This window comes from Ruditapes philippinarum, unplaced genomic scaffold (genome assembly GCF_026571515.1).
Source record: "Ruditapes philippinarum isolate M1 unplaced genomic scaffold, ASM2657151v2 ctg2811_1_1_1_1, whole genome shotgun sequence".
NCBI lineage: Eukaryota > Metazoa > Mollusca > Bivalvia > Venerida > Veneridae > Ruditapes > Ruditapes philippinarum.
In genome coordinates, this window is record NW_026866368.1 from 134,697 (window position 1) to 154,383 (window position 19,687).

The 19,687-nt window shown below is 33.4% G+C and overlaps 1 protein-coding gene across 1 annotated transcript; it reads left to right on the forward strand.

Moving 5' to 3' along the window:
- The first annotated feature begins 953 nt into the window (after positions 1-953).
- On the forward strand, positions 954-16,559 carry LOC132732303 (spindle and kinetochore-associated protein 1-like). The gene is made up of 7 exons (XM_060718696.1): positions 954-1,001; positions 2,137-2,297; positions 2,894-2,986; positions 12,954-13,051; positions 13,936-14,136; positions 15,102-15,271; positions 16,296-16,559. The coding sequence occupies exons 2-7, from the start codon at positions 2,178-2,180 to the stop codon at positions 16,451-16,453; spliced, it is 840 nt and encodes a 279-aa protein (XP_060574679.1). The 5' UTR covers positions 954-1,001; positions 2,137-2,177; the 3' UTR covers positions 16,454-16,559.
- Positions 16,560-19,687: the final 3,128 nt, after the last annotated feature.

The following is a 19,687-nucleotide window of genomic DNA, read 5'->3' on the forward strand; positions in this document are numbered from 1 at the left end:
TTACTTTTATTTCGCATAATACTGACTCAAACTGTAAAGATTTTTATTGTTTTTCTAGTGTTACATTAAAAAATATCAGAAATATCTTTCTACAGGCATTCAAATAAAAAGAATAATCAAAATATGCGAGTGACATTAAAAAGGCCGGAATCGAGACAGCCACACGAGAGTAGGGCCTACTTTACTGTTACGATGATTGTCTACTTAACTGCACCGACAGATAATAATGATATAAATTATGAATGAAATTTGAATATTGTATGAATATGGCAATATTAAAATCTCGGCAATATTTTGTACTAAAAAATGAATATTTTCTTCACGTGTTGAGCGAATTGTAAAGCCTGCAATACATTACCCGTAAAACAATTGTGCGTTAATAAATTTGACTACATAACCCAATAAATCTTAAATATTGCATCTTTGATCAACTGTGAATAACTTACATTGGCTTCTTTTTTATTTTGAAATTGAATTTATTACGTGTCCATAATAATTAATTTCAAATACCTGCTTTTTATATAAAAAAATGTAAATTTACCGCGGATTTCGTCAAGTTATTTTTTTAATCGCCGTTGCGGACAAATAAACTATACCTTTAAAAAATTAATTAGATATTTGAATTGAACAAGTATTTTTCTTCAAAATAAACTTTAAATTCCCAAAATCGGATAATAAATGGAAAAGCTATATGGTATTTTTGTAAAGTAGGTATCCGTTGCGAACGGCATTTACGCTTAGTGCCAGTAGTTTATCGATCGATGTACCTTTATCGGGTGCACGACAAGATATTTAAGCATTTATTTAGGGTTAACTGGGAGTGTCCGATCCCTGTAATATAAATCCGTGATTTACTATAGAACAAAGCATACGAAAATTCACTAGGCCGACTCCCTAAATAACGCACAAATATATTTAGTACTACGGAGCCAATTTAGATACCGGCGAGATACGGAATATAGTCAAAGTAGAGGGAGATAACTGTCAACATAATATCGGCGGTAGTTTTAAAACTGATTATTTTCTTTATTGATTATTATAGTTGTTATTTTGTATATTTTTAGGTTTCTTTATCTATGTTAGACTATTGTGAAAAAATTAGGCTATTTTGGATTGGGAATGGGTCTGTCATTGCCCCACGGCAAATTACAGGGTGAAAATCCATGGAGATCATTTGATCCCAACCTTGATCTGTTGATAAGAAAAGAAATTCTTTATAAATTTGCATTTTGTTTACACTTACATTAATTATTGACACAAGAGGTGATCTTGTAAGCCAAAGCACTTGGTAGATAATTTCAGTTGCACACTAGCTCTTGCGTAAAATGATGTTTGACTTTGAGACCAAGTCCCCCACCCCTCAACTGATACCCCTCAACTTGGGGTCAAGCCTAGCCCCTGGATTTTTATTGTGTCCACTTAGGCTTCCAGTTGAATCAATGATCCAAGAAATAATTGTTAATGGTACATAAACAGATACAATTTTAAACTAAGTGTTAATATTTTCAATAAACTAGATCTAATTATAGAAATTAGAATTGACCGCTTTGGGAATATTGACTCACAGACCTACAGTACAGGTACCATTTTGGTGAAAATGGTTTTGTCAAACTACTGGTTCGGCAAACTAATGTTATAATAAAACAGTTTGTGGTTTCGGCTGTGACGGTAGATTCTGTCCCAGGTTTCGGCTAAGCACAGATTTATATTACAATATACAATGTATATCTGTGGCGAACTGAATTTAAAGTGTTAAAGATATCTATTGTAGGCCTATATAATATATAGGCTATATTGGACACGCCAATAATCATACATGAAGGTGTTAATTTGTGGTTTAACGTGCAATTTCATGCAATTAAAGACAAGATCTTTGAAAATTTGAACTTTTACTTTATTCAATATTTTCTTTAGTATAATAACTTTAAAATATTCAGAATCTGTCACACTTTTTCATATATTAAGTTCACTGAACTGGTAGTTTGCCAAAACCACTATAATTCGTACCATTATAACTGGTTAAAACTGAGTTTTAATTGTCAGACTGTAATACATTCAGTAGAAAGAAATGGACCAAAAATGATATTCCATACTTCAGAAATGTGAAAATTTATTAGAATATCTTTTTTTTTTCAGGAAATTTATAAAGTAAAAACTTAACACACTTGACCTAAAGAATGGATTCAAAAAACCTGCAGGAACTCTCCGAACATTTCACAACAAAATTAGATAGAATTGGAACATTACTAAACCTTCGGGATGCTTGCCAAGACCACACATGCATTGAACAGCTACAGGTAACAAGGACTAAGTTTTGACCCTTTTCAGATTGCCTATGCATGATTGCCCATATACAATTTTTAGTTCACTGTTCTGGAGATTATCATCTTGGCCTGGCACTGCCATAATTGATGTAACACTTGGTTAAACAAAGGTCTTCCTTGAAATATATCTCATTATCAGCAGAAGCAATTAAGGCATTTAAATAACAAATTTTTATCATGTTCATCTTAATGATTAATTTTTTTCAGAAATGCTCATTTACAAAATCTCTCAGCAAGCTAACAGTTTTGATTTTAAAGATAGATTATAGGTTGTGTTATTAGGTTAGAAAATATGGCAATCAAAGATTAAATGAAAGTCTTGATTGACAGTCTTTTTGTTATTTAATCTCCTAGATTATATAAATTATAAATAATAAAAAGATATATGCTTACACAAGCATGTGAGATAAAAGCTACAATAAATGATAGTCTTCCCACAAATGAGTTATGTAGAGCCATCATGGTGCTCTTGTCTTACGGTTAAGCAAGGTGACCATTCTGTAATAAAATTTGAAGTTAAGAAATTTAATGATATTGCAATAATAATTCTATTCTTTTATTTTTTATAGGCTTTACAGACTGAGCTTAGAACACAAGAAAACAATCTATCATTGCTAAGGAACCAGTTTGCTGCCAATCAGGAAAGTTTTAAAAGAATAAAGGTAGGAGTTTTTATTCTTCAGTGTTTATTCTAGGATTCGAAAAACAGGGGGGATTTTATTGAAAAGTGAGAATTTATTACATTTGTTGATCTTTTTCCTTCTTTGTCTATGCAGAATTTTCCCCCTTCCTCTAAAAAAATAGGGGTGAATTTTAAAAAATATGGGTGAATCCCCCCATCGCCCCTCCTAGAATAGAAACTGATTCTTGCCATGTTAAATATCTTAAATGGACTTTTCCATCTTTTGGATGTAAACAAAACCATTCATCATGTTTTAAGAGCAATTTCAAAGTATATAGTGACAGAATAGCAAGCATTGCAGACCATGATTAGATGTCACAGATCTTTTGTCTGTACTGGTTGTGTGTGTAGAATCTGTTGCCCACAGCAGTTTGAGTGTTAAAATGTTGTCAGATCTTTCACAGTCCTTGGGGTTAAGTAAATATTCAATTCAAAAATGATTATACTTACTGATTTGGAAGAAGCAAAATTGTCTGGTTTGCATGATAAATTATTGTTATTCTATTGTATTGTTTGTTTGAAAAGACAATTGTCATTGGATGGCTATGATTTTTAGCTCAACTATTCGAAGAATATGAGAGCTATTGTAGTCGCCCCGGCGTCCGCGTCCGCGTCGGCGTCTGCGTTGGTTAAAGTTTTTTGTATAGTCAAATATCTCAATTATTACTTGAGATATTCAATTGAAACTTACAATACTTATTTATAGTAACAAGGTTCATCAGATTGACAAGTTGGATAACTCTGCCTACAATATTGACAGAATTATGCCCCTTTTTAACTTAGAAATTTTGGTTAAAGTTTTTTGTAAAGTCAAATATCTCAATTATTGCTTGAGATATTCAATTGAAACTTACAATACTTATTTATAGTAACAATGTACATCAGATTGACAAGTTGGATAACTCTGCCTACAATATTGACAGAATAATGCCCCTTTTTAAACTTAGAAATTTTGGTTAAAGTTTTTTGTAAAGTCAAATATCTCAATTATTGCTTGAGATATTCAATTGAAACTTACAATACTTATTTATAGTAACAATGTACATCAGATTGACAAGTTGGATAACTCTGCCTACCATATTGACAGAATTATGCCCCCTTTGGAACTTAGAAATTTTGGTTAAAGTTTTTTTGTAAAGTCAAATATCTCAATTATTGCTTGAGATATTCAATTGAAATTTAAAATACTTATTTATAGTAACAATGTACATCAGTTTGCAAAATTGCATAACTCTGTCTGCAATATTTGCAGAATTATTTGCCCCTTTGAAACTTAGAAATTTTGGTTAAAGGTTAACGGTCTTCAAAGATATATACTTGAAACTTTACACATGCACTTAGGGTCATAATTGGAGGGTCATAATTGTATGTCACTGACCAAGTTCCATAACTCTATCTTGCATTAAGGCTGATTCATATCCCCTTTTCTACTTAGTCTCTTGGTTAATGTTTACATGCAAGTTTTACATATCTCAATAACACATCAAGGTTCACTCAGAAAAGTTAAAGTCAACCGCATACAAGACACTTGTCAGACCCCAGCTTGAGTACAGCTCCACGGTCTGGTCCCCCTACACAGGAACTCTCATTGACCAGATAGAGTCAGTCCAGAGAAGGGCTGCTAGGTGGGTCAAACATGACTTTGGCCGTATGTCAAGTGTCACTGACATGTTGACTTCCCTTCAATGGAGGCGCCTTGACCTTCGGCGTATTGACCAACACCTGGTCATGTTTCACAACATCCTGCATGACCAGGTGGCTATTCCTTTCCCAAAGTATATCGTCCCTCTTACAAGATCATCTAGAACATCCCATCTCCATGCATTCCAACAAGTCCAAACTAAAACTGATTACTATAAATATTCATTTTTCCCAAGAACAATTGTCCACTGGAATGCTTTACCACCTGAAATCATAAACTTGTCTGGCCCCGAGTTCAGTCTGGCTGTAAGCCGGATTGAACATACGTCTCCCTAAAATACTTTTTCTGTTTTTAACCTGTTTTTAACAATATACTCATTTCCTTTACTTTTATATTCTTTTATTTCAGCTCTTTTACTAACATTCTTGTCAGTTGACGCGCGTCAAGTCTAGGTCCCCAGCATGGGTTTGACTATATGGAAGATAGAACTATTAAAGATATTTATCTAAAACTTCACATATGCATTTAGGGTCATAATTGTAGGTCACTGACAAAGATCCATAATTCAATCTTGCATTTAGGCTGATTTTTCTCCCCTTTTTCAACTTAGAAATTCATGGTAAAGTTTTCCTTGTAAGCTGTTATCTCAATAACTACTGAAGGGTTTGTGCCTTTTTTGGGACAATTTTATGCATTCATAATAATAAAGCAGTGATTTACTTGATAAAACATCTTAATAACAAGCCTTTGTACCTTTTCTGTCAAATTTATGTATTCATAGGTAATTAGTATTATTATACTCAATAAAAAAACCTTGTGACATTACCTTCCAAATAGTCAAGCCAATTCTGTATAATTAGACTCTCTGTAAGGCCTATAACATGAATTTATAAAAAAAAATTAGCCCTTTTGTGAACTTAAAAAATTTAACAATATCAAGGCTCTTTTACTATCAAGCACTTAGAATAGTCGAGCATGCTGTCCTACAGACAGCTCTTGTTTATTCATTTTAATAGTTGTTTTTTTTCAGAGGATATTACACATTCATAAATGGTGTTTTTCATAAACAAGAGGGCCATGATGGCCCTGAGGTCGCTCACCTGTATATAGTCCCCCCGGAGCGGGGCCAGTTTAAACCCCAGGGCTTTTATTTGAGCAAACTTGGAAGACACCCATTAGAAGATGTTTCATGATGTTAAATTTTTACTACACACATATAATGAAAAACAATGACCTCTGCCCCCCCTTTGGCAGGGCCAATTTAAATCCAAGGGCTTTTATTTGGACAAACTTGGTAGACACCAACAAAAAGATGTTTCCTGCTAAAAATCTAACCTCTAGCTCATTGGGTTTTTTAAAAGAAGATTTTTTAAGTTTTTACTATACACATATAGTTAAAAACAATGACACCTCTGGGGCGGGGCCAGTTTTAACCCCAGGGCTTTTATTTGAACAAACTTTGTAGACACTTACTAGAAGATGTTTCATTCTTAATATCTTAACTCTAGCTATTTGGGTTTTTTCAGAGAAGATTTTTAAGTTTTTGCCATAAACATATAAGGAAAAATAATGACCCCCGGGGCGGGGCCAATTTTGACCCCAGGGCTTTTATTTGAACAAACTTTTTAGACACCCATTAGAACATGTTTCATGCTAAATATCTTAGCTCTAGCTCTTTGGGTTCTTTAAAAGAAGATTTTTTAAGTTTTTACTATATGCATATAGGGAAAATCAATGACCCCCTGGGGCGGGGCCAATTTTAACCCCAGGGCTTTTATTTGAACAAACTTTGTAGACACTCACTAGAAGATGTTTCATGCTAAATATCTTAGCTCTAGCTATATGGGTTTTTTCAAAGAAGATTTTTTAAGTTTTTGCTATACAAAGGAAAATCAATGACCCCCTGGGACGGGGCCAATTTTGACCCCAGGGCTTTTATTTGAACAAACTTGGTAGACACTCACTAGAAGATGTTTCATACTTAATATCTAAACTCTAGCTATTTGGGTTTTTTCAAAGAAGATTTTTTAAGTTTTTGCTATACACATATAAGGAAAATCAATGACCCCCTGGACGGGGCCAATTTTGACCCCAGGGCTTTTATTTGAACAAACTTTGTAGACACCCATTAGAACATGTTTCATGCTAAATATCTTAGCTCTAGCTCTTTGGGCTCTTTAAAAGAAGATTTTTTAAGTTTTTACTATATGCATATAAGGAAAATCAATGACCCCCTGGGCGGGGCCAATTTTGACCCCAGGGCTTTTATTTACACAAACTTGGTAGACACTCACTAGAAGATGTTTCATGCTTAATATCTAAACTCTAGCTATATGGGTTTTTTCAAAGAAGATTTTTTAAGTTTTTGCTATACACATATTAGGAAAATCAATGACCCCCGGGGCAGGGCCAATTTTGACCCCAGGGCTTTTATTTGAACAAACTTTGTAGACACACATTAGAACATGTTTCATGCTAAATATCTTAGCTCTAGCTCTTTGGGTTTTTTCAAAGAAATTTTTTAAGTTTTTGCTATACACATATAAGGAAAATCAATGACCCCGGGGCGGGGCCAATTTTGACCCCAGGGCTTTTATTTGAACAAACTTTGTAGACACCCATTAGAACATGTTTCATGCTAAATATCTTAGCTCTAGCTCTTTGGGTTCTTTAAAAGAAGATTTTTTAAGTTTTTACTATATGCATATAGGGAAAATAAATGACCCCCTGGGGCGGGGCCAATTTTGACCCCAGGTCTTTTATTTGAACAAACTTGGTAGACACTCACTAGAAGATGTTTCATGCCAAATATCTAAGCTCTAGCTCTTTGGGTTTTTTAAAAGAAGATATTTAAAGTTTTTTCTTTTGGTTGCCATGGCAACCAGAGTTCTGCATGGAATTAAATTCTTTGAACAATTTTTAGCTCACCTGAGCACGAAGTGCTCAAAGGTGAGCTTTTGTCATCACTCTGCGTCCGTCGTGCGTCGTGCGTCCTTCAAAAAATGGCGTCAAACTTTTCAAACAACATCTCCTCCTAAACTACATGGCCAATTGCAACCAAACTTTACAGAAATGATCCTTAGGTGGACCCCTTTCAAAGTTGTTCAAAAATTTAAATTCCATTAAAAACTCTGGTTGCCATGGCAACCAATAAGAAAAACTTAAAAAATCTTCTTCTAAAAAACCGTAAGAGCTAGAGCTTAGATATTTGGCATGAAACATCTTCTAATGAGTGCCTACCAAGTTTGTTCAAATCAAAGCCCTAGGGTCAAAATTGGCCCCGCCCCAGGGGGTCATTGATTTTCCCTATATGCATATAGTAAAAACTTAAAAAATCTTCTTTTAAAGAACTCAAAGAGCTAGAGCTAAGATATTTAGCATGAAAAATGTTCTCATGGGTGTCTACCAAGTTTGTTCAAATAAAAGCCCTGGGGTCAAAATTGGCTCCGCCCTGGGGGTCATTGATTTTCCTTATATGTGTATAGCAAAAACTTAAAAAAATCTTCTTTAAAAAAACCCAAATAGCTGGAGTTTAGCTATTAAGCATGAAACATCTTCTAGTGAGTGTCTACAAAGTTCGTTCAAATCAAAGCCCTGGGGTCAAAATTGGCCCCGCCCCGGGGGTCATTGATTTTCCTTATATGACTGTGTATAGCAAAAACTTAAAAATCTTCTTTGAAAAAACCCAGATAGCTAGTGTTTAGATATTTGGCATGAAACATCTTCTAATGAGTGCCTACCAAGTTTGTTCAAATCAAAGCCCTAGGGTCAAAATTGGCCCCGCCCCAGGGTGTCTTTGATTTTCCCTATATGCATATAGTTAAAACTTAAAAAATCTTCTTTTAAAGAACCCAAAGAGCTAGAGCTAAGATATTTAGCATGAAACATCTTCTAATGAGTGTCTACAAAGTTTGTTCAAATAAAAGCCCTAGGGTCAAAATTGGCCCCGCCCCCCGGGGTCATTGATTTTCCCTATGTGCATATAGTAAAAACTTAAAAAATCTTCTTTTAAAGAACTCAAAGAGCTAGAGCTAAGTATTTAGCATGAAACATGTTCTCATGGGTGTCTACCAAGTTTGTTCAAATAAAAGCCCTGGGGTCAAAATTGGCCCCGCCCCGGGGGTCATTCATTAGCTTGACTTTTTTTTTTTTTAGATATATACATATTATATATATACACATATATATTTAATATTTATATATAAATATATATATATATATATATATATGTATGTATATGTATATATATATATGTATATATATATATATATATATGTATGTATATATATATATATATTATACATATATATACACACACATATATATATACTAGGGATTAAACGATGATCGAGTATAATCGAAAATTGATCGTTTATAGGATCCATTAGCGATGATCGAATACAAAGTTCAATAATCGATTATCGGTTATTTATCTTCTTGCTGTTACTTAAGTGACTCACTGTATTATAACAACACTTTAAATTAAAGCCTGAGCTTTGGTTTACCCAATAATTTTCATTAAAATGAATGAGAAAGCATACTGGTGACCATGAGGTTAATAGTTGACAGTGAGGCATTCTAGTTTACAGACATACTTAAAAAATAATGCTCAAATTTGAAATTAGAAAATTGCTACACAGTCTATTTGTAAATATTAAATAAACATGTTTTTACTTCAAACAAAGAAGATATGTATAAAATTATTCTACACACTAATCTAAAGATGGTTACAATATAAATATATAGTGTCATTAAAAAAACCTGGCATTTTTATTAATGACCAACTTCTCTTGTTCCCATACATAGCTTATTCATTCCTTTATTGGAATTGAGACATAATAATTTCATAGATATAATGAATTTATTTGATTAAAATATTTTACTCCAGGATGAACATAAGCATGAGTAACTAGTTTATTTCAGTTGATTAAGTGGTAGTTACACAAAATATAAAATATTAATGGAATTCTTATAAATATTAAAGCATGACATGTGCATTGTACATATTTACTTTGTTATCATAAATGTTTCGATTATATAATCGAAGATTGATCGAAAAAGGTTGTTCGATTATTTTCGATGATCGATTATGATTTTTGTCCGATTAAGAAACCCTAATATATACACACACACACACATATATATATATATATATACACATATATATATATATATAAATATATATATATATATATATATATATATATATATATATATATATATATATACACATGCATACATATACAACCAAGTTTGTTCAAATAAAAGCCCTGGGGTTAAAACTGGCCCCGCTCCAGGGGCCTATATACAGGTGAGCGACTTTGGGCCACCATGGCCCTCTTGTTAAAGGTGACCACCAAAGGAACATTCCTGTGAAGTTTGGATGAAATTGGCTTTGTGGTTTATGAGGAGATGTCATTCAAAGTAAAAGTTTACGGACGGACGCCGGACGAAAAGCGATCACAAAAGCTCACCCTGTCACTTTGTGACAGGTGAGCTAAAAAGGCCAAATCCTTGTAAATATACTTAAAAGGCAGCCTGGTCGGGGGAAATATTCACAATTTAAATTTTTTTACAGTAATTTTATCAATTGGAAAAAGCCGGTATACACACAAAAGAAAAAAATCACTGATTATATATGTTCTAATGTTTTTGCAACTAATATTGTTAAATGTTATCACTGTGAATATCAGTGAGGGATAATTAATATCTAACTGTTTGAAACTGAGTGAAACTTTGTCAGTTGCAACAGCAATTTTTTCAACCTATGGGCAGTGGCTTTCTGAATGGGAATATTATACAATTCTTGACTAGTGTGCCATTGAATATGATGTGATATTCACTGGCAGATGACATATTGACCGAGGCGATAGCCGAGGTCAATATGACTTTCTTCCGGTGAATATCACATCATGTTTAATGGTTCACTTGTCAATAATTGTTTTATTATATGAAAAGGCTAAAAAATTTAAAGAAAATCACAGTAAATACAACCTTATACATGTACAACTTTTGTCTGTTTCGTTAAAGCGCGGGAAAAAGATGCATGTGGAAGGCGTGCAACAACTATGCTAACAATGCGCATACAAAAGTAATTCAAGTTTATACTCATGATTGCGGTGTAACTTTATCTTAAATAGTAAAGAATTGATATTTTAATCGAGAAATATACCATAAAGAACAAAACGCAACAATTATTTTTAGCTCACCTGTCACAAAGTGACAGGGTGAGCTTTTGTGATCGCTTTTCGTCCGTCGTCCGTCCGTAAACTTTTACTTTAAATGACATCTCCTCATAAACCACTGAGCCAATTTCATCCAAACTTCACAGGAATGTTCCTTTGGTGGTCACCTTTATAAATTGTTCAAAGAATTTAATTCCATGCAGAACTCTGGTTGCCATGGCAACCGAAAGAAAAAACTTTAAATATCTTCTTTTAAAAAACCATAAGAGCTAGAGCTAAGATATTTGGCATGAAACATCTTCTAGTGAGTGTCTACCAAGTTTGTTCAAATAAAAGCCCTGGGGTCAAAATTGGCCCCGCCCCAGGGGGTCATTGATTTTCCTTATATGTGTATAGCAAAAACTTAAAAAATCTTCTTTGAAAAAACCCATATAGCTAGAGCTAAGATATTTAGCATGAAACATCTTCTAGTGAGTGTCTACAAAGTTTGTTCAAATAAAAGCCCTGGGGTTAAAATTGGCCCCGCCCCAGGGGGTCATTGATTTTCCCTATATGCATATAGTAAAAACTTAAAAAATCTTCTTTTAAAGAGCCCAAAGAGCTAGAGCTAAGATATTTAGCATGAAACATGTTCTAATGGGTGTCTACAAAGTTTGTTCAAATAAAAGCCCTGGGGTCAAAATTGGCCCCGTCCAGGGGGTCATTGATTTTCCTTATATGTGTATAGCAAAAACTTAAAAAATCTTCTTTGAAAAAACCCAAATAGCTAGAGTTTAGATATTAAGTATGAAACATCTTCTAGTGAGTGTCTACCAAGTTTGTTCAAATAAAAGCCCTGGGGTCAAAATTGGCCCCGTCCCAGGGGGTCATTGATTTTCCTTATATGTGTATAGCAAAAACTTAAAAAATCTTCTTTGAAAAAACCCAAATAGCTAGAGTTTAGATATTAAGTATGAAACATCTTCTAGTGAGTGTCTACAAAGTTTGTTCAAATAAAAGCCCTGGGGTCAAAATTGGCACCGCCCCGGGGGTCATTGATTTTCTTTACATGTGTATAGCAAAAACTTAAAATCTTCTTTGAAAAAACCCAAATAGCTAGAGTTCAGATATTAAGCATGAAACATCTTCTAGTAAGTGTCTACAAAGTTTGTTCAAATAAAAGCCTTGGGGTCAAAACTGGCCCAGCCCCAGGGGTGGCATTGTTTTTAACTATATGTGTATAGTAAAAACTTTAAAAAAATCTTCTTTTAAAAAGCCCAATGAGCTAGAGCTTAGATGTTTAGCATGAAACATTTTCTTATGGATGTCTACCAAGTTTGTGCAAATAAAAGCTACTGGGTTAAATTGGCCCTGCAGCGTTGGGGGGGGGGGTGGGGGGTTGGGGGCCTATATACAGGTGAGCGACCTCAGGGCCATCATGGCCCTCTTGTTTCAATAACCACGCGTAATTAACAGTCAACGATATATGGTCATTGAATATTAGTCTCAAACTATTTTTAGACTGGGAAAATCCAATTTAGCCAGTGAATATGATACTACACCCAATGAATATGATTCTCTAAAAAGTTATGTTGACTACTGTTTGGACCAATGAGATTGCAGCTGTATTTAGATCATATAATTAGATCATATAATAAAGCATGATAAACAAGAAAGAAGGGGGGCAATCTGAATTATAAATTTAACAACTGAAAACATTTAATAAAATTTTCAAATTAATTCAATTTAACATGAATGATACATAGCAGAGACTATCTTTTATCTATAGGGTCAGCTTTCTGTCTTTCAGTCAATTAAATCTATCAACTAGCTGAAATAAGTCAGCTGCTTTTAAATCATGTTTCTGGTGAAGAAGTGCACAGGACAATTAAGGGAAAATACAGCATTTTTAGGGGAAAATATATCTATTTTGGTCTAGGGGAAACCGCCTTTATTCAGCTATAAAATACAGGGAAAAAATCGCTTTTGCCCCTTTGTGGCCTTGGTTGACAAGTTTGACTGTATAGTGCAAAGGATTTTTTGAATAGAGGCAGGTCGACACAGGTGGCTCCAATGCTTTAATAAAATATAAAAAAATTCTTCTTCATAGTTTATAAAGAATATGATACTATACATTTCAGTGTTTAAATAACATAATGATAGAATGGAAGAAGAAGCTTGAATATATGGTTGAAAATATTCCAGAGAGATTACCTACACGTAAAAAGAACATTCCATGGTAAGTTTTATTATTTGTATTTGAATATTATCAATACAGCGACAAACACTTTCCAAACTAGCAGACAACAGGCTATTCTTATTAGTAGATTTTCGAGTAAAGATAACCGGTTGCGTATTTCACTGTATAAATCCTATGTAAAATGGTCTGACATATGGCAGGTTTAACAGTTAATTTATATACTTTGGTGTCAAAAAACATGTGTTGAAGTATATACTGTGACGAAGCTAAGATCCAGAGATTTCCATTGGTGTAATAGATTTTAAAATCGGACAACAAACTAGCGGTTTACAAACTGTTTAATTTGTATTGTTTTAGCATAAGAGATATCGATTTTACTCAATTTCATTCATTTGATATACCTCGTGTTGTTTATGTAGTTTTTGTCATATAGAAAGTGTTTATGGGTGTATGTAGTTCATATAGATGTATGTAGTTCATATAGAAAGTGTTTATGGGTGTATTAATTTATGCTCCCCAATACTGTATAGTAGTGTATATAGTTGCTTCTCCAGATAAAACGTCCTTGTTTTAAATTTGATATACGCATTTTGCAAAACTCTTTCACCTATTCCACCATTATTGATGGGAGTCCCACAAAAGTTACATAAAAACTGTCGGTCCAGCAAAATTAAATCTTTTACATTATATCAGGAAGCTATACAACTAGCCTATGGAATGTCGAACGGTGGTTATACTTAGACAACCACTCTTTCATAAGTCGCAACTGGTTGCACTTAGATACCCCCTCTTGCATGGGCCGCAACTGGCGTCTTCCTCCCCCATCAAATCTGTATAGTCACCATATCAGGGTAACCTTCAGACACAACAAAAATGTATCTTTGTATGAACTGCAAGTTTCTTGAAACATTTCCATATTTCAGTGATGAGCCGGCGACCACAGTTAAAGTTCCGGTGATGGTAGTGAAAGCATTGACTCATGGTGACGCTGCTACAAAAACAAAATGTAAACAGCAGGGAGCTACTCAACATCAAGAAGCAAATCAACAAACAGGGCGGCTAGAAAACACATATTTCCCTGAGATAGAATTCTTAACAACAGAGGAATTCGAACAGGTTCCAAAGTGGGTATTATTTTGGTTCCAGTATTGCAAAAATGTAAAAATGCCAATGTTTGTTAATGAGTTCGCGACTATCTAATTATTGACATAGCATACAAGTTTAATAATGAGGGTTGGAATTTTCCGCTTGCATATTCGCAAAATCCGAGTGAATTTTGGAAAAATCGCTAGTGATTTTATCTTACATTGGCAAAATTTTTATAAGTTGTTTTGGTAAAATGAAAATAGAGCGTATATGTATGACGTGCCTGCATCGACAGGATGTTAATTCAATATTGACAACTAACCTAGGCAATATGAGCAATTGATTTTGATGTTAATCACTTTTAGTTCCAGTAGAATAAACATTAAAGATATACTATGCTCATCCTTGCGTAAAATATTTTTATCAAATCTATATAATTCTTACCGAATATGTCCGATTTGAATAAAAGAATGAATAAATTATGTATTGGAAGCTGCGTTTCCTATTACAGGTCAAGTAAAATTAGTCTTTTCTTTAAAAATCTGCCAGTTCTTTTAATGACATTATTATATTCATATTGTAACCACCTATAGGGTGTAGAATTTTAAACACAACATAGCTACTTTTTGTGAATTTGAAACATGTTTATTTTATATTTACGAAGAGACTGTGTAGGAATTATAAATACAAAATATAAAATTTGAGCATAATATGAGCCATGCCATGACAAAACCAATATAATGGGTTTGCGACCAGCATGGATCCAGACCAGCCTGCGCATCCGCGCAGTCTGATCAGGATCCATGCTGTTCGCTGACAAACCGTTTAACAAGTATAGAAACTGATAGCGAACAGCATGGATCCTGATCAGACTGCGCGGATGCGCAGGCTGGTCTGGATCCATGCTGGTCGCAAACCCATTATGTTGGTCTTGTCATGGCACGGCTCATATATCTTTAAGCATTGTGTATTAATATCAATTTTCTTTCATTTACTGTAACAGATATATAAAAGGTCGCATAACATACGACAGTGTGAATAAGTTCATTGAAGGAATGAACAAATCCTACAGAGCCAAGTACAAGCTTCTTAAACAGAAAAAGGCGACATTAAATGATGCAAATAGGAAGCGTTGTGAAGCTTACAAGGCACAGGAAACAAAAGAAACAAAGGGTATGGGTTTCGTAAATAGTCAAATTTTTTTGATTTTTCAGATTTCATACAAAATTGTATCAAAATAGCATAGCATAGCTTAATGTTCAGTAATGTGTCATAAAGGTTGGAAAATGTAAACAAAGTAGTATTTTGACTTATACATACATACAAAATACTAAATCACTATAGATATATCAATTGCCAACAAAGAAAAAGAAGCAATAGTCTTAGATAGGTAATTTATGCGGCAAATTAGCATTTTAAGGAAACTGTAACAAGAAATGAAAAATAAAAAGCTTGTGAGTAATAAGCTTTTTAGCATTTCTGAGACATTATGGGCCTTTAAGAGAAATTCACAAATGTAGTTTGTAGTTCTAATACACCACAAATAACAATAAATAAGTCTGTGATCAGTTTGATAACATTTACCAATGCTTTAAGCCTCAGCCTTCAAATAAAAAAAATCAAAAAAAAATCCATTTATATGTATTTCTCAAAATTAATTAATTATCAAAATTTGAATACAAATAATAGAAAGAGCATTGGCACACAAGGCTATCTAATTTTACAAGGGGGCATAGCCTCTTTCTCTGTTGTATCAAAGGCATAAAAAACACAACATGTTCCCTGTCCTCACAACATGAAACCCCCCAGAATAAATGAACCAATGTACAAGCATCTTCATATGATTTTTCTATCATTTTACCTTTTCCCTGTCGTCACAATAAGTAAACCTCAGGTCAACTAGCAAGCTCTATTTTTATCTCAGATAGTTTGGTAACTGGAGTGCTGGTGCATTCCATATAACACACTGTGTTTTTATGGGTATACTAATATATGATTTAACTCCTGCACATTTTTAGCATAAAGGTCTCTAAACTATGATACAATACAGTTATAATATATCTTATCATTTATTATACAATGTACTTTAGCATTAATTATACATTTACTTTAAAAAAAAAAAGACATACACATAATGTAGAATTTTTTTTTATTCACTCATGTATAAGATTCATAAAATCAATGTTTTTTTTTTCAGGATGTTATTTCATTGTTGACGAGGATCTTAAAGACACAGGAGGTTTGAAGATTGATAATGTTGCTCGCTCTACATTGACGATAATACGACATTGTGGGAGATGTAGAGAAGTACGCGGGGGACGTATCACAAGATATGTTTACGTAGACAACTATTAGCTTGAGAGGGAGAGAATGGTGTCATTTCTATCAAAGCAAAGAGAAAAAACTGTTGTTGTATGGTACCTCAAAACAAGATATGAGCCGCATCACAACAAAACCAACATAGTGCGTTTGCGACCAGCATGGATCCAGACCAGCCTGCGCATCCGCGCAGTCTGATCAGTATCCATGCTGTTGGCCATCAGTTTCTCTACTTGTAATAGAGTTGGTAAGCGAACAGCATGGATCCTGATCAGACTGCGTGGATGTGTAGGCTGGTCTGGATCCATGCTGGTCGCAAACGCACTATGTTGGTTTTGTCATGACGCGGCTCATATTTTTGTTCTATACAGTGGTCTTTGTAGAGATAAATTGTTTATTATAGTGACATATGTTAACAACATACAATATAAACATATTTTTACAAAATAGAATAAAGCAACACTCGTCGTCCACATGGGCTTATAAGTCACCTTAAATAATAGACTGAATTAAGCATATGTGATCAAATGCTACGGTGTATTGTCAGCTGAATATGTTAAGCATATGATGACAAATATAAATATATATATATTGATGTATGTTAATAATTAAAAAGAATTTGTATTTAAATAAATGATAATGCAAAAGGAATTATTCCATTAAGTCATTCAGTAATACTGAATTAATTTTCTATTTAAGAACATGCAGTTATATTAAATGTACAGAAAAAGGATTTGACCAGAATTATTTATGATATTGGATACAAAAAAAAGTTTAAGAATGATGTTTAAACTTACGCTTTTTAATGAGATACTAAAATACATCTATGAGATATTATGTCATATCCCACTGTTTGAAGCTGAAAGAAATATAGAATTTAGGTACTCATTTTATTCATTGTAAAACATAAGAAAAGATAGCTCAAAGTGTATATAGAGGATATTTGTTTGTTTGTGTGTAAGATGAAATTTTATTTCATCGAGTGGGCTTTAAAAACAGTATTCTCACGAGTGGCGTAGCCACGAGTGAGAATACTGTTTTTAAAGTTCACGAGATGAAATAAAATTACATCTTACACAACAAACAGACAAATTTTCTTTTTATTTTATGCTTAAAAACAAGTTAAAACGAAATTTCCATAATTTTAACGTTACTATTAAAATTTGTTTCCCCCATTGAGAGCCCCATTTAGACGGAATTTCACATTAAAAACAAGAAGTTTTGAGCTGAAGAATAAGTCCGCCAATCAAGGTTAAATGACGGTGATATTTATTCATTTTAATAAAAAATATGAATGATCGCTTGTTTTAACAATAAAAACAAACAATTCTTGTAGGAGAAAAAGTCCAACCATCCATCCATATTTCTGTTACTTACTGCGAATTTATATTAGACCTGGCTTTGTAAAATGTAAACGGCAGCCATTTTTTAAAAGTTCAATGTGTATTTCATGGCACAGGCAATCGGTGCGTGGCTTGTATAGTATACATGTACATGACCACGCCCACTTATTTTTTTATATATATTTTTTTTTCACTAATAAAATATTTTTTTATTCAAAATGTTTTTAAAATATCTTATTTTCAATAAGTCAACAAAGAAAATTTGTTTTTAAAAAATTTCATCCATATATACTTTTAATATAGTAAAGGTAGAAAGGTTCGCCAGCGGACCTACCACCAGGCCTTATGTTACCTCCCAGATCTTTGTTAATTGTCAACCAATTTTCACCAAATAAAGTGCAATCTTCGCAGAAATGATTTCTCTTTCGAAAAATGTACAATATTAGAACAGTTGGTTCGACAAAAGATGGAATTTTAAAGCGAAAATGCACTTTTTGTCTAGGTCGGCCATCGCTTGACCGAGCCGAAAGTAGACGATTTTGAACATAAATCGATCTTTTTCTTAATAATAAACTAATGTCAGTGCATGCAAACAGTTGAAACAGAAAGGGCAGCTATAATACTATCGCTTACCGGTCCAAAGTTAATCCAAAACGTCTGTATAGGTACGCACTTTCGGTAGTTATTTGCACTAACTTTTTAAATTCCCTGACATTACATGTATACAAATGCTGACCCGGATGTACCTGATGCGTACCCCTTTTCGCATAATAAAAATTGAGCGAAGCTGGGTACCAGCGGGAACCGAGCATGCGTACCTTGAATATCCGGATCAGAATTTGTATACATGTACAATGTCGGGAAATTTAAAAAGTTAGTGCAAATAACTACAGAAAGTGCGTACCTGCAGACGTTTTGGATTTACTTTGGACCGGTAAGCGATAGTATTATAGCTTCCTTTTCTGTTTCAACTGTTTGCATACACTGACATTAGTTTGTTATTAAGAAAAAGATCGATTTATGTTCAAAATCGTCTACTTTCGGCTCGGTCAAGCGATGGCCGACCTAGACAAAAAGTGCATTTTCGCTTTAAAATTCCATCTTTTGTCGAACCAACTGTTCTAATATTGTACATTTTTCGAAAGAGAAATCATTTCTGCGTAGATTGCACTTTATTTGGTGAAAATTGGTTGACAATTAACAAAGATCTGGGAGGTAACATAAGGCCTGGTGGTAGGTCCGCTGGCGAACCTTTCTACCTTTACTATATTAATAGTATATATGGATGAAATTTTTTAAAAACAAATTTTCTTTGTTGATTTATTGAAAATAAGATATTTTAAAAACATTTTGAATAAAAAAATATTTTATTAGTGAAAAAAAAAAATTTATAAAAAAATAATGGTCATGTACATGTATACTATCCAAGCCACGCACCGATTGCCTGTGTTTCATGGGAGGAAAATAATTGTGTAAGATTCAGGGGGATATAATTTGGATTTGTTAGTCATACACCTTTTTAAAAGAAAAAAAAAACTTATTTGAGGATTGTAACAGACAAAAAATAAGTGTTGACAGAAGTGAAAACATTCAGAAAAGGAGCTAAGAAAATTGAAAACTTGGAAGCTTGCTAAGGAATGCTGGGTTATTTTACTTATTCTACGAGTGATGGCTGTCAATGCTTTTCAATTTTTCATAAAGCATACGGCAGTTATTGCTCGTAGGATACCTTAATATGCCCAAATGTCATCAAGAGCAGTTTTGCATGGGGAAGGAATATATTTTTCAGACTGTAAAAACGAAACAAAAAAATTTAGAGACGAAATTTGGTGATTGGAATTTGAATGAATAGAAGTAAGTTTTCTCTCTTTATTACTTTTGACATTTAAGTTATTTATCTATTTCAGCTTTGCTATTTCTTTTAACA

Excerpts from the sequence above, each read along its gene's own strand:
- LOC132732303 (XM_060718696.1), top strand. The coding sequence starts at position 2,178 with ATGGATTCAAAAAACCTGCAGGAACTCTCCGAACATTTCACAACAAAA. Across the intron at positions 2,298-2,893 it reads CATGCATTGAACAGCTACAG|GCTTTACAGACTGAGCTTAG; the intron begins GTAACAAGGACT and ends TATTTTTTATAG. Across the intron at positions 14,137-15,101 it reads GAATTCGAACAGGTTCCAAA|ATATATAAAAGGTCGCATAA; the intron begins GTGGGTATTATT and ends TTACTGTAACAG.